This window comes from Pempheris klunzingeri, chromosome 4 (genome assembly GCF_042242105.1).
Source record: "Pempheris klunzingeri isolate RE-2024b chromosome 4, fPemKlu1.hap1, whole genome shotgun sequence".
Lineage (NCBI taxonomy): Eukaryota > Metazoa > Chordata > Actinopteri > Acropomatiformes > Pempheridae > Pempheris > Pempheris klunzingeri.
This window is the reverse complement of record NC_092015.1, coordinates 5,638,574-5,652,872: the sequence shown is the minus strand read 5'-3', so window position 1 is coordinate 5,652,872 and position 14,299 is coordinate 5,638,574. Positions and strand designations below refer to the sequence as shown.

General features: G+C 41.3%; 2 protein-coding genes across 2 annotated transcripts; both read left to right on the top strand.

Annotated features, from left to right (window-relative positions):
- Window positions 1-959: 959 nt before the first annotated feature.
- trpc6b (transient receptor potential cation channel, subfamily C, member 6b) lies at window positions 960-5,934 on the top strand. The gene is made up of 11 exons (XM_070829340.1): window positions 960-1,706; window positions 1,883-2,068; window positions 2,232-2,396; window positions 2,613-2,829; window positions 3,379-3,606; window positions 4,016-4,280; window positions 4,449-4,644; window positions 4,790-4,996; window positions 5,241-5,297; window positions 5,613-5,688; window positions 5,777-5,934. The coding sequence occupies exons 1-11, from the start codon at window positions 960-962 to the stop codon at window positions 5,932-5,934; spliced, it is 2,502 nt and encodes an 833-aa protein (XP_070685441.1).
- A 3,095-nt stretch (window positions 5,935-9,029) lies between these two features.
- pgr (progesterone receptor) lies at window positions 9,030-14,217 on the top strand. Its single transcript, XM_070829556.1, has 8 exons — window positions 9,030-9,968; window positions 10,755-10,864; window positions 11,838-11,954; window positions 12,264-12,569; window positions 12,931-13,075; window positions 13,260-13,390; window positions 13,803-13,960; window positions 14,062-14,217. The coding sequence occupies exons 1-8, from the start codon at window positions 9,070-9,072 to the stop codon at window positions 14,215-14,217; spliced, it is 2,022 nt and encodes a 673-aa protein (XP_070685657.1). The 5' UTR covers window positions 9,030-9,069.
- Window positions 14,218-14,299: the final 82 nt, after the last annotated feature.

The window sequence follows — 14,299 nt, the reverse complement described above, 5'->3', positions numbered from 1 at the left end:
AGCGAGGTGTTCTCAGAAATACAGGCAGGTAAATCCACATGGGGCAGCTATCTATGCCATTTTTAAAGACAAATCTACAGCCAATTTGAATTTTTGAATGTCATATTCATGATCATACCAATTCCATTTCATTTTATTTTTTATTGTCTCAGCTGATATAGACTAGATGCCAAAGATGAATAATTTAACAGTCAGTAGTTGGACAAAGTCTGTATATTTTGCTTGCACTCATCAGGTTGTTCAGTTATGTAAAATCTAATTAACACTAATTATGATTGAATGGAGGAGAATTGTCATCATCTATCATCATCTGTGCTGAAGCAATTAGCTCCTTAGATAACCACGTTATTCAAATGCAATTACTGACCAGAAAGTAGATTTACTCCTTTGACAATGACAAAAAACATGATTAGCATTACAAAAAAGTACCTGTCACATGGTAGTATGGTCACAGTCTAATGATTGGAGTTAACATTGTGCTTGTAAATACAAGTTTACCACTGGATTAACCATCACATACATAATGACATCGCTGTACAATATTTGCTGTGTGATGCAGCGGCTTGGAGCCCAAGACAAATTTCCCTGCAGGACAATGAAACATAGTGCCAGGCCACCAAATGAAGGAGAGCAGATGAAGAGTCTGTGGGTGGTATCACACATGTAGTGCGCGTTATAATTCAGCTGAGACCAGCTGTCCTTTGCACACTGTTGTCCATTCACTTCTTAGGTCACTTCTGACTCATTCCCAAGGCCTTTTTTGGAAATATAGATGAAACTGATGTTCATTTACCTAAACCTAGACTATTTAAAGTTTCTGCTAAGTAAGAAATAAACAGTAAAACTTACTCATCCTGAAATTTGGATTAGAGAGTGAAGTTTTTCAACTATATGATAATCATGTTATATCAACATGAGTATGTTTACTTGTGTCTAGGTGGAGCAATGAAGGGAGAGCCATGATGCCGCGGCAGGCTGTGGCAAAACCCCGGAGACAAGCTTTACGGGGAGCCAGTTACCTGCTTCATGCTCAATCCTCCTCCTGCCTTTCCATGACAGAGGAACTTTTCTTAGATGCTGCAGAGTATGGCAATGTTCCTGAAGTGAGGCGGATGCTAGAGGAGCTGCCAGACCACAACATCAACTGTGTGAACTACATGGGCCAGAATGCATTGCAGCTGGCAGTTGCCAATGAACATTTAGAGGTGACTAAGCTCCTACTTAGGAAGAAAGACCTTGCTAGGATAGGAGATGCTTTGCTGTTAGCCATCAGTAAAGGCTACATCCGTATAGTGGAGGCCATACTGACCCATCAGGCCTTTGCAGATGGTCAGAGACTGACTAACAGTCCCAGCCAGGCGGAGACACATGATGACTTCTTCGCCTATGATGAGGACGGCACACGTTTCTCTCATGACATCACTCCCATCATCCTGGCTTCCCAGTGCCACGAGTATGAAATCGTGCATATATTTCTTACAAAGGGGGCCCGCATAGAGCGGCCCCATGATTACTTCTGCCAGTGCAGGATCTGCAGCGAGCAGCAAAGGAATGATTCATTTAGTCATTCACAGTCCCGCATCAACGCATACAAAGGTCTGGCCAGTCCAGCCTATCTCTCCCTCTCCAATGAAGACCCTGTGATGGCAGCTCTGGAGCTGGGCAATGAGCTTGCAGTTCTGGCCAACATTGAGAAGGAGTTCAAGGTACAGCATTGATGTTTTTCTAAAAATTTCAGAGATAACAGAACATTATGTCGATGAGGTGATCGCAGGCTGCAGTTATGACAGGATTTGAGTTTGGTTTTGACAGTTTGTTTATGTGCTTATCAGTGATTCAAAAAAGTAGAAGGTGCTAGCGACGTTGCTTTTGCCTGTTACAGAATGATTACAAGAAACTGTCCATGCAGTGTAAAGACTTTGTGGTGGGACTGCTGGATTTGTGTCGAAACACAGAGGAAGTGAAGGCCGTCTTAAATGGGGACACTGAATCATGTCGAAGCTCTGAGACCTTCAGCAGACAAAACCTCATCAGGTTAAAACTTGCAATAAAATATGAAGTTAAAAAGGTAAGAATGTGGGAAAAGCACTTGAGTTTTTTGGATTAGAATTGATGCATTTGTTTTCATATTTAACTCTGTGTTTTTCTTAATCCTTACATCTCTCTCTCTCTCACACACACACACACACACACACACACACACACACACACACTCACCGCCAATGGAGCAGTTTGTGGCACATCCAAACTGCCAACAGCAACTCCTCTCAATCTGGTACGAGAACTTGTCTGGACTGCGTCAGCAACCCACAGCAGTTAAAATCCTTCTTGTCCTCGGTGTAGCTGTTGGGTTGCCAGTCCTGGCCTTTATGTACTGGATAGCACCATCAAGTAAGGTTAGTTACAAAAGAAAAATGTTGTATGTTATTTAAACTTAATAGCTCTGCATTAATTGTGTCAAATTTTCTTTTAGGAAAGATTATGGTGTTAGTTTTGATTAATCCTTTACTGCAAAACTGTAAAGATGATATTTTGTTTAAGGGTTTACCCATAACATGTGATATCAATTTGCCTAATTTTTGTTCTGTTTGCCTTTCCCTGACTTATGTCAGTTAGGGAAACTCATGTCTGGACCTTTCCTGAAGTTTGTGGCCCATGCGGCTTCCTTTATGATGTTTCTCTGCCTGCTGGTCCTGAACGCAGCAGACCGGTTTGGGGGAACATCTCTGCTGCCTAACATGACCATCCATGATCACCCCTCACAGCTGTTTCGTATGAAGACCACTCCCTTCACCTGGATGGAGATTCTCATCATATCCTGGGTCATAGGTCCTGAGTGTAAACACACCTTACCAGCCACCCTGTCTCTTCCACATTCTTGTATACGATCATAACTAGTCAGATCTGTTTCCGTGACGTTAGTGTTTCTTTCCATTATGTTAACTTATCCTTCACATGACACTCAGTCTTGTCGATTTATAGATTACGCCAAGCTCCCACACTTTTACAATTACACCACTCTGCTGTGCATGCAGGGTCAAGGATATTGCAAGTCACTAAGGAGTTATAAATCCCCAAACATTGATCATGCTAGGAAATAGCCCACATAGATGATTATGTATTCTTCCCACATGTACCATAATAAATCAGACCGGAAATTACTTTACATAGATGGAAACGGCAAGGTGACACTTTAACTTATCTCGACAGGCAAGACATGGAGCATCAGTAAATCCTATGTGATTTGACTATCAATTCAGGCCTTATTTATCATGCTTATACTGGTCATTTAATATATATGGCATTATTTCATATAAGAGAGAAGCAATGTGACTGTCAACCTGTTATTTATTATTTTTTATTTTTTGTGTCCTACAGGGAAGATCTGCAAAGAATGTAAAGATATCTGGTCACAGGACATCCGGGAATACGTCTCAGAACCCTGGAACCTTCTTGACTTCAGTATTTTGGCCATTTTTATGACCTCTTTCATTGCCAGACTAATGGCTTTCTGGCATGTATATTCTGCCCAGCGTTATGTTGACGAGCACTATACTGACCTGTCCAACATGACCTTGCCCTTTGAGATACAGTATTTCCAGCTGGGTAAGAATTCAAGTATTATAAGTAATGCTTCAATAAGTTGTTTTTTATACATATATGGTTAGCCTTAATTAATTACCCTTATTAAGGTGGATTTCCTGGCTCAGACTTTTACATTGCACCAGTATTTGACTGGATCTAGATTTCTGAAATGTATTGATCAGATAGGCGCCTATTAAAAGATTCCCTTTTTCTCCCAATCATTTTACTTAAAGCAGGAAATCCATAAAAGTAATCTCGTATTTCTTCCATCAAGTTATGTATGGCACTCTCACAGCCTTTTCTGCGTGATTTTCTGGTTAATTAATTTACAAAATGCCCAGGCTGAAAGTAGCTCCTTGCATGAGTTCTATGCACAGATAGTTTTCATTTATTTAGATCACTGTCACATTCAGATTTTGCTTATTTCCAGCTCGAATCAACTGGATGCCCTCGGACCCGCAGCTTATTTCTGAAGGTCTCTATGCAATTGCAGTTGTGCTGAGTTTCTCTCGCATCGCATACATCCTGCCTGCCAATGAGAGCTTCGGGCCTTTGCAGATCTCTCTGGGAAGAACAGTAAAAGACATTTTTAAGTTCATGGTGATTTTCATAACAGTTTTTGTGGCTTTCATGGTGGGGATGTTCAATCTGTACTCGTACTACCTCGGAGCCAAGCACAACGATGCCTTTACAACGTAAGTGTTGACTATAGACTGTTGCAATAACACAGTTTGCCTTAAAAAGCATGCAAATGTGGCTAAATACTTCCCAACTGTGCCTTTGGATACAATCTGTGTTGAGCTGATATGATGTAAGACTAGTTGCACTACACTAATTTAAATCCCATGTCTCTGTTCCTCCAGGCTTGAAGAGAGTTTTAAAACGTTATTTTGGGCCATCTTTGGCTTGTCAGAAGTGAAATCAGTGGTTATTAACATCGACCATAAGTTCATTGAGAATATTGGCTACATTCTGTACGGGCTGTACAACATCATCATGGTGATTGTTTTGCTGAATATGCTCATTGCCATGTTCAACAGCTCCTTCCAAGAAATTGAGGTACTTCTTAATCATCCTCATTCCTAAAGCAGTATTCATTTTTCTGTGATAATAATTAATAATTCAACTTGCAAATTGCTTAACTTTCTGAATACTCACCTGTTGCTCTCCACCCCCTCTTACTGTTTCCTCTCTGTTGGCGCAGGATGATGCTGATGTCGAGTGGAAGTTTGCCAGGGCCAAGCTCTGGTTTGCATACTTTGAGCATGGTGGCACACTGCCTGTGCCCTTCAACCTCGTGCCCAGCCCCATGTCTGTTGTTTCCCTCTTGTTAGGGATAAGGGCATTCCTCTGGGATGTACCTCAAGGCAAAAGCAAAGAAAATACAAACGATGAGATGGAGCTAAACAAGGTGGAGCTGCTGACACATTGATATTTCAAGCAAGGAAATGGCCAAGTTCATTTTGATGAATGTAAATTAGTGGTTGTGTTACAGTTGTAGTACCCCTGGTAAAGTTGACCTGTATTCTTTGATACGGTTCTTCAGGGCCCTCTTGTGTCATGTTCATAAATTGCAGGTGTAAGTGTGTCCCTTAAAAGCACCTTTTAAGATAAGAACTAACAGTGCTTCTCTTTTTTGATGTTCTTTCTCTTAGTTAAGGCAACAGGAAGATCTGAGTATGGAAGCATCATTTTGTCCAACCCATCACCAAGTAAGGAAGTTCTCATTTCTCATATAACCTAATAACTGAGCTGTTGAGTTAACAGCACATTGTCTTTCCTGAGTTAAGTTTTGTGCACACAGATGTGACCATAAATAATGTTGGAAACTTATTCTAGTTCCTAATATCTGGAGGACACATTAAGGTACTAAAAAAGACACTTGCTATAAGTACATTTAAGTACCAATATAATATGTCAGTCAATTCCATAGACTTTATGGACTGTTGGCAACAGCCCTTTTACTTTAACTAACTCCTAGCTTAGCTTCTCAGTTTAAGACTCAAATCTGTTATTCTTTATTACAGAAGATAATGAATCGCCTGATCAAAAGATACATCTTAAAAGCGCAGAGAGATAAAGACAACGATGAAGTGAATGAAGGTGGGTTCAGCAGGTTTTCTGGATATGCTGCTTTCTGCATCCGGATCACTGAGTAACAAAACACATTTACCCACTGTGGAATCCACAGGTGAACTGAAAGAGATCAAACAGGACATCTCCAGCCTCCGCTATGAGCTGCTGGAAAGGGGGAACCACGACCTGGAAACACTAGCAAAGCTCATCAGGCAACTGGGAGAAGTCATGCTGAAAGAAAAGCAGAAGAATGAGTTGGCTACACTTTCTTAAAAAAATGTAAATATTGGAGATGTGTTTATTGGATACACTCTTCTCATTAATTAGGCATTCAGTCCAAGTCAAAGGGCCTTTAGACACAGGCTTAACATGTGTTTGGATATTCTGTATTTTACATATAAAAATGGTTAATATCCTCGTTTTATTCCTTAGTGTAGTTGTATTACTTTGGGACAAGAGCTCATCAAAATGTCCCTTTGTCCCCATCCCTGTATCAGTACAGTTAATCACATGGTGGCACTAGTGGAACTGTTTCCTTGTTGCACAGGCTCTATTGCACTAAAATGCAATACTGACTGCTAACATATGGTGGTGCTGCCAGTTACCAGCTGTTTATATGGTTTGATTTAGAGTTCTTGGATGTGTCACTGGCAGGTCCATCAGAAGTCAGAAATAAAATAAAAATACATGAAAGCTTGTTGGAAATATTATAATTTTTGTAATGTAACCCTAAAAATCAGTCGACAGGACTCTGGTTTCAGTTTTCATACAAGACATTAACCTTTCCATTTCTTATGTTGTGTTTTATTAAAATGTTGATCACTTAAGCATAATGTTTAATGAATATAATTAAAATCTATGTTGATTATCTTCACCTCATGGACTTCAGAGGTTTTATGGGTTGTTTAAATCGCCATAGCAGATGCTGTTGTGCTCTCTCATGCTGGCTGTGGAGTGAGACAAATGTCTGAGAACAGTCTGACCTGTCAGGTGAAAAAACAGCTCACTTCCATCTACAGCCAGGCCAGAAGAGTAAGGAGTGACGAATTACCACAAAGCATTAGCTGTCAAGTCCCTGCACACAGTTACCATAAAGCTTTTATGCTGGCAACTAAGGGACGAACATGGCAGTTATTACAATGGAAACAGTGATTAAATAATAACATTTTTTGTATAAAAGGAACATCAAGAGACCCACTAAAAAGCTTTTGCTCCACATGTCTGTAATATTAGAAATTTGATTAGAAAGTACCAGAAGATGGGATTACACAAGAACTGAAGGCTGTTGTCATGAGCCATGAGTGTCACATTTACAGATTACAGCCCTGCCTGGAAACTGGGGCATTACAGCAGTTGAAGAACACATCATGTAGATATGAATGTGACACTGTTATCCAAGAATTATGTAGGCCAAAGCATGAGAATCCCCTCTGATATCGTCAAACAGATGACGCGGGAGAGAGGGCCAAGGCCTATGTGTGCATCATAACTACATGCATCAGCACCATCCATAGCTACTCAGCTGATTAACTTGAATAGTGAAAGCGTCTGTTATCAAACTGAGATAACAGAAATGTTAATTAAATGAGTACAAAGGAGATGGGGGTGCTCTCGTGACACAGTGTCCTTTAAGAAACATAGAGAACTCTCAGACTGAATATGCATATACAGATATTCTTCACTTATGTACATTTGTTCAAATATAAAGCAAAAACATAATGCTTAAGATAAGATAAGAGAGACTTTATTTATCCCACACTGCGGAGATAGACTTCAGAGAGTTCAGAGACAGTAAGTGCCAGTAACAGAAGTAGTGCAAAAACAAGGGATATAAAGAACAAAGAATTAAATACAAATATAAAAAATACAAGAAAGATATAAAATACATACATGTATGTATTGCACAGGAGAAATGAGTAGTGATAAAGTGCAGGTGGCGGCTGTGATATTGTCATAGTTGGAGAATTATGTAACACTGTTGTTAAACAGCATTGGGGATGAACGACCTGCGGTAGTGCTCCTTCTTACACCGTGGGTGAATCAGTCTGCTGCTGAAGGAGCTCCTCAGGGCCTCCATAGACTCATGCAGGGGGAGAGAGGTGTTGTCCATGACAGATGTCAGCTTGGCGAACATCATCCTCTCACCCACCTACTTAGTGGAGTCCAACGGACAGAGGCAGCCCTCCTGATCAGTCAGTTGAACTTTCTGCTGCACCTCCTCCCCAGCAGACCACAGCATAGAAGATAGCCGAAGCTACCGCAGTGTCGTAAAAAGTCCTGAGCAATCTTGTGCACTCTCCAAAGGACCTCGGTGTCCTCAGCAGGTGGAGGCAGCTTGGCCCTTCTTGTACAGGCCATGTGTGTTGTCAGTCGATGAACGTTTTCCTCCTGAAGTCGATCATCATCTCCTTTGTCTTGCTGGTATTGATGTGAAGCTGGTTGAGCTCACACCATCTGACAGAGTCGTTGTTGACCCCCTGTATTCTAGTTTGTTCCTCTAAGATACACATCCAACGATGGCTGTATTAAATGAGGGACTTAAGTTTTAAGCAACTTTAAATAGATGCAAATATGCGAATATGGAAAAGATTTTAACAAGAAACATTAATCACCATCTTTTACAAGTCGTATTTATTACTGCTTTGACTTACAGACCTTACATAAATCTCCATTAACTTATAATTGAACAGCTCACTGCATAATACACCTAATGGAGGTTCTTAACCCTCAGCTGAACTCAGCAGCACTGCTAAGGATGACTGAATGAGTGTCGAGGTCATTATTAACTTAGTGAACTGACTTGTATTCTAAAGGGACCGAATATACAATATTTTCTCATTTTGTCAAAACATGTCGAAATGTTGCACCTCATTCATGCTAAGTAATGGTGGAAACCTATCAATGAGCCTTGACATTTAAAGTGATCCATCGCCAGTTCTCCTCATCGGCTGGCAATTAAAAAGCAAGTCTGCTGTAAGGGCAGTGTGGCTCTGCATTGATTCTTGTTGGCTGTTTATGGGCTATTCATTTTGAGCGAGCAAAGTTATTGGAAATCTGTGAAAAGGAAAATAACATAATATTCAGCTTTGAAACATGACACCCACAACCAGGAGAAGGAGATATACTTGTAATTCATTTAACTATGCCATATTCATTTTCTGAATATTCATTACAGCACCTAAACTTAATCTAATCCCTCATCCACGCCTAAGATAAAAGCTTTTCTTTTCTTGTCTGAACAGTTGTTAAATTGTATGGAATAGACTCTTTTAAAGACAGGCGAAGTCACAGCCTTCCTCGACGGGGAGGAGGATTACAGGAAAAGTCTCTGAGCCACAACTTATCACACACTTCCCCACTTTGGTACGGGCGCGCTCCAGTCTCTGCTGTGCGCTTCGCCTTCAGAAAATGGAAAATAAAATAAACGGAAGGATGAGCACCATCAGTACTTCGATTGCTGATTCCACAAATACAAGAGTAAGTGAGCTGATTGAAGCTGGGTACAGTAATAACAAATTATCTAACGAGCTGCAGTCTCTAACTTGCATGTCCTCCTCCGTGCGTAATTTTGGAAACGGCGGCGCACTCATCCACGGTCTAGATTCAAGCAGCGACGGCGCAGTTTTCAAAGACTGTACCATACTCGATGCTTCACTAGCTGCAAAACACTTTTATGACCGCAGCAGCGAATATTTGAAGTGTGACAGCGTGCCATGGGAAGATTTTGTAAACGCTCAGAGGACGAATGTGGCCACATCCGAAAGTTTGCCAGGCGCAAGTTTAAGCCTCTCTTCGACAACCGGAGTGTGTAAGTTCATCAAAGACGAAAAAGAGCCGACTGTCATCATGGACGCCTCCTGTCCCAGCTTTGATGCTTCAGCGGAGATACCTGCTCTTGACACCTGCTGTGATGCCAACAAGAAGCCGCAGCTGGGGCTCAGTGACGGCGAGTCATCCGGCTGCACGCCGACCGCGGGTCCTCGCCCGGGGCTGGAGGGATCTCCAAACTTTCTGATCGACCTGAACCAGTCAGAGCAGCTACCGGCGCTGAGCCAGGCGAGGGCTGAGTCCAGGTGTGGTTTGCCCGGGAAGGCTGTCGTCAGCTTTGACGCCAACACACACACGGCTCCGCAACTCGCCATCTACAAGAACGAGGTTTCCCGTTGGCAGATGCAGATGTCTGAGTCTCAGTACTGGTGCCAGTCGGCAGGTGTGACCGACGACCCGTTCACACACGGCGGCTATGATGGGATCCAGAGCCAGACCCCGTCTCAGAGGAACGCATCGCCTTTCTCCACATTCCCCGGGTAATTAGTCCATGAAAACCTTGAGTATCAGGGTCGATATGGAAATACAGAGTTCCTTATGAACTTTTTCTACAAAACTGAGTCCTCCATGAACCTGCTGAATGTTAGTTTGCTATATGCTTGTGTGACAGAGTTAAAAGAAAGTAGACAACAGTGTTGCCCTATTATAGGCCTACACAAATTAATGATCAGATAGTTATATAAGACCAATATTAGGAAAGAATTGTTGCCACTGCACAAAAATGACCTGTTTATGGCTACACAGGCTATCTCTGCAAAGATGAAAAAACTTTACAGTCTTGTTTAAATATCTGTAAGTCATGAAGTAAATCATGAAGCAAGTGCTTTTGTATTGAAAACAAGAGTGAGTCTGATCCTATTTGTGTTTTTCCACTTTGGGGCAGCAGGAAGCCCCTGAAAAAAAAGAAAAAAAGAAAAAGTTATATAGTCAATATAAACTCTGGATCTTTAAGGGTCTTTTCTTTCCTTACAATCATAGAAACAGTTCTTAAATAAGCTTTAAATTCACTCAACAATTAATGATTCACTGCTTAGTTAAAGCAACATTTGGTCTAATAAGGATCAAACTCTTAGTAAGTAACAATAAGGGGTAAAACATCTATGTACTGACATAATAAGTCATGTCAAAAGTTTAAAAGGAGGTTTAGGTTGTAAAATCAGGGTGTTCAGCTTTAAGGCAGAATGGACCCGGCAGGAGTTTCTGTATGATTTCAGCTTCATAAATAATGAACTCATCAATCAACGCAGGTTTTTTTCTTCATCCAGTATGCCACCTCAGAGAATGTGTGTGATCTGTAGTGATGAGGCATCTGGTTGCCACTACGGAGTCTTAACCTGCGGGAGCTGTAAAGTCTTTTTTAAAAGAGCGGTGGAAGGTGAGCAAAGAAAACTTTTTTATCTACTTCTGTAAATGTTTAGTCCAAATTTACAAATCATTTTGAGCGTAAATTCTACATGATCTTTTCATTTGTTTTGGTAAAATACCGTGCAAGCCACATAAATACTGTATTGGGACGGTTATAAAGGTGAAAAACCTAAATCAGCAGCTACAACAGACAGTTTAATCACTTTTCCTTCAGTTTTTATTCATTTTCATGATTCTTCTTAACATCTAGCTTGTGACAGCTGATCAAACATGCATGACTGTTTTATTAGGACATTTTCATCTCCTTATTCAATTAAGCTGTATCTTTTGCTGTTGCCTGTGTTATGTTGGTGCAATGTGTAGTTTCATGCCCACTGTTGTTATTTCATTATACATGCTGTGTAAAGGGCGATACTTGATTTTTAGGGTGCCTGCAACTGCTAATTTGTTTAGTTTCTTCTGTTGATTAGGGAGCGGTGTTCAGGACAAAAAAACTAAAAGATGAAAAATCAAACAAAGAAAGGAGGCCATGTAGGCTGTAACTGAATATTAATCTCTACTATCAGCTATTCTATATACAGGTCTACAGTGTGCTGTGGTACATTGAAGAGGAGTTATCGCATCAAATTTGAGTGACCTTCTATGGTAGTTGTTAAAGGTCATTAGCAACAGTATCACACTGACCAGCTTTCACAGTGTTCTTCATCTTGTACTTGTTTTTCTTGTTATCTCGCAACGCAAGATATGTAAGAGCCACTATGTCTCATCATGGCCGTGTCACTCTGTCCTCACAGCCTTGCCTCTAATTTTCTTCTTTAGATCCCTCCTGAGAATGCTGTCTCAGTGTGGATGGAGTAGCCATGTTAATAGTCAAGAGCCCTTCAACGCCTTTTCTCCTCATTATGTGCCACTCTACCTCCCTACATATTTGAAAATCAAGTGGTTAAAATTGTGTGCATTGTCTGCACCCTTTCACTCAACAGGACATCATAGCTATCTCTGCGCTGGGCGAAATGACTGCATTGTGGACAAAATCCGGAGGAAAAATTGCCCCGCGTGTCGTCTCCGAAAATGCTATCAAGCGGGAATGATGCTTGGAGGTACCATTTGGTCGGATTTCTCTTTGCATGGAGTAAATGCACCCATGTGGCAGAACTTAAACTGATCCTGGTTATCTAGTACTAAGTCACACTTTTAAATGATCACGAATAGCATCAGGCTGGTGGAGAATGTTTAAGTTCTCAGACCAAAAGATAATAATGAACTAAACTCCTTTTGCAAACAGAGGTATTTACCTTTCAACTTGTTCAAGTGCATTTTTATGAGCAATTTTACCGCTCAAATGTGTTATGGGCACACATTGTGCTCTCTGTCATCAGATCTAACCTGGCCTTGTATTCATGTCACAGGCAGGAAGCTGAAGCGTTTTGGGGCTTTGAAAGCCTTGGGGTTGGCCCCGTCCCTGATGTTCCAGTCCCACTTGGCCATGTCCGGTGACAGTCAGGCCTTGACCTCCATGTCTTGCATACCAGGCATCCGTGAGGTGCAACTCTCCCCACAGATCATCAATATCCTGGAAAACGTCGAACCAGAGATTGTGTACTCGGGTTATGACAACTCCCAGCCTGAAGTACCGCATCTTCTGCTCAACAGTCTCAACAGGCTGTGTGAGAAACAGCTGCTGTGGATAGTCAAGTGGTCCAAGTCTCTGCCAGGTAACGGCTCTCTGCAGCTCAGGGTCACCACTGTTATCACCATAGGGATCTACGGGCAGGCCTCGGCGAAGGTCTCGGCCTTACACACTGAGATAAAAAAAATGCATGAATATTGGATATGAGAAAAGTGTTATTACGTGTTATAAAATAATTTGACTGTCACAGGAAATGTTAAAAGATGACTTGTTTAAATCTTTGGATATAAAGCTGTGAGCCGAGCCAAAATATTAGTGGTAAACCAATGTTCTACACCACTAGGTAGGATGGTGTATCCTAACCTGGATGGTATACTATGAAAAAAATACAATGGAGCAAAAGCTGACAAATTAATAGTTCTCAAATATAGATTTCATTTTCTTAGGGTTTCGTAATCTTCACATCACTGATCAGATGACGCTCATCCAGTACTCGTGGATGAATCTGATGGTGTTCTCTCTTGGGTGGCGCTCCTTTCAGAATGTCACCAGTGAATATTTATACTTCGCACCTGATCTGGTTCTTAGTCAGTAAGTAACAACCATCACACAGGCAATTTGAGTTGGATTTTGATTCACAAATCACAATGATTCATAATTAAGTGGAATTCATAATGAATTATGGACATGACACTGATGAAAGCAGTGGTTTTGGATGAAAAAGGGGCTTTCAAATGTTCAGTAACATTCAGAGATTTGTGTTTCTGTCCGTCAGGGAGCAAATGAGGAGATCTCCAATTTATGACCTCTGCCTGGCAATACAGCTCATCCCACAGGAGTTTTCAAATCTACAAGTTAGCCGGGAGGAGTTCCTCTGCATGAAGGCCATTATATTACTCAACACAGGTAAAACACAGAGAACTTCCTGAATTAGATTCAAGATTACTCACTTCATGCTCTGTTGACCTTCTTATTTGAATGAATTGCTCTCAGTATACAGTGTTGCAAGCAGAGATGTGAAGCTTTGATGACCATCAAGAGGCACACAATAAAGGGAGTGTTGTACAGGGCAGCTGGACCTTGACAAGATTTATGTAGCAGCTGCTATCAAGTTCTAGTTTTACACTGACCAAAACATGTTGTTTTAATAGCAGCATTTTATTTCCAAAACAGCCACTGCTGAATATCTCTTCTGTTACATTTTCAGAGGGTTTGTATAGCTTTTGAAACTGAGTAATTGCTTTCTACATTTAAAAGTGCATAGTTTTTGGAGACATTATTGTTGTTTTGCATCTACAAATGTCCTGTCTTCTCTCAGTGCCTCTTGAGGGACTCAAAAGTCAGGCAGCATTTGAGGAGATGAGACAAAACTACATCCGGGAGCTGACCAAGGCTATCCACATGAGGGAGAAGGGCTTGGTGGCCAGCTCACAGCGATTCTACCACCTCACCAAACTGATGGACGCCATGCATGATGTACGCTGCCTCACAGATCTGAGAACAACATAATTATTCATGTCATACATCAAGTCTTTCATGAGCACCAAGACAAACATGAATGTCTCTTTTTCTGACAGATAGTGAAGAAGGTCAACCTGTTCTGTCTGAGCACCTTTATCCAAGCAGACGCCATGAAAGTGGAGTTTCCTGAGATGATGTCAGAGGTCATTGCCTCCCAGCTTCCCAAGGTCCTGGCGGGCATGGTGAGGCCTCTCTTGTTCCACACCAAGTGACGATGCCAGCACAGGCATCACAACTCTGCTGAGACATCTTGTGACTGGATAACTGACCCGTCAATTACTGGATTCTTCATAG

Coding starts and splice junctions, on each gene's coding strand:
- pgr (XM_070829556.1), top strand. CDS start 9,070: ATGGAAAATAAAATAAACGGAAGGATGAGCACCATCAGTACTTCGATT. Junction 10,865..11,837: donor TTTTAAAAGAGCGGTGGAAG/GTGAGCAAAGAA, acceptor TTCACTCAACAG/GACATCATAGCTATCTCTGC. Junction 13,961..14,061: donor TGATGGACGCCATGCATGAT/GTACGCTGCCTC, acceptor TTTTTCTGACAG/ATAGTGAAGAAGGTCAACCT.
- trpc6b (XM_070829340.1), top strand. CDS start 960: ATGATGCCGCGGCAGGCTGTGGCAAAACCCCGGAGACAAGCTTTACGG. Junction 4,281..4,448: donor CACAACGATGCCTTTACAAC/GTAAGTGTTGAC, acceptor CTGTTCCTCCAG/GCTTGAAGAGAGTTTTAAAA. Junction 5,298..5,612: donor TTTGTCCAACCCATCACCAA/GTAAGGAAGTTC, acceptor TCTTTATTACAG/AAGATAATGAATCGCCTGAT.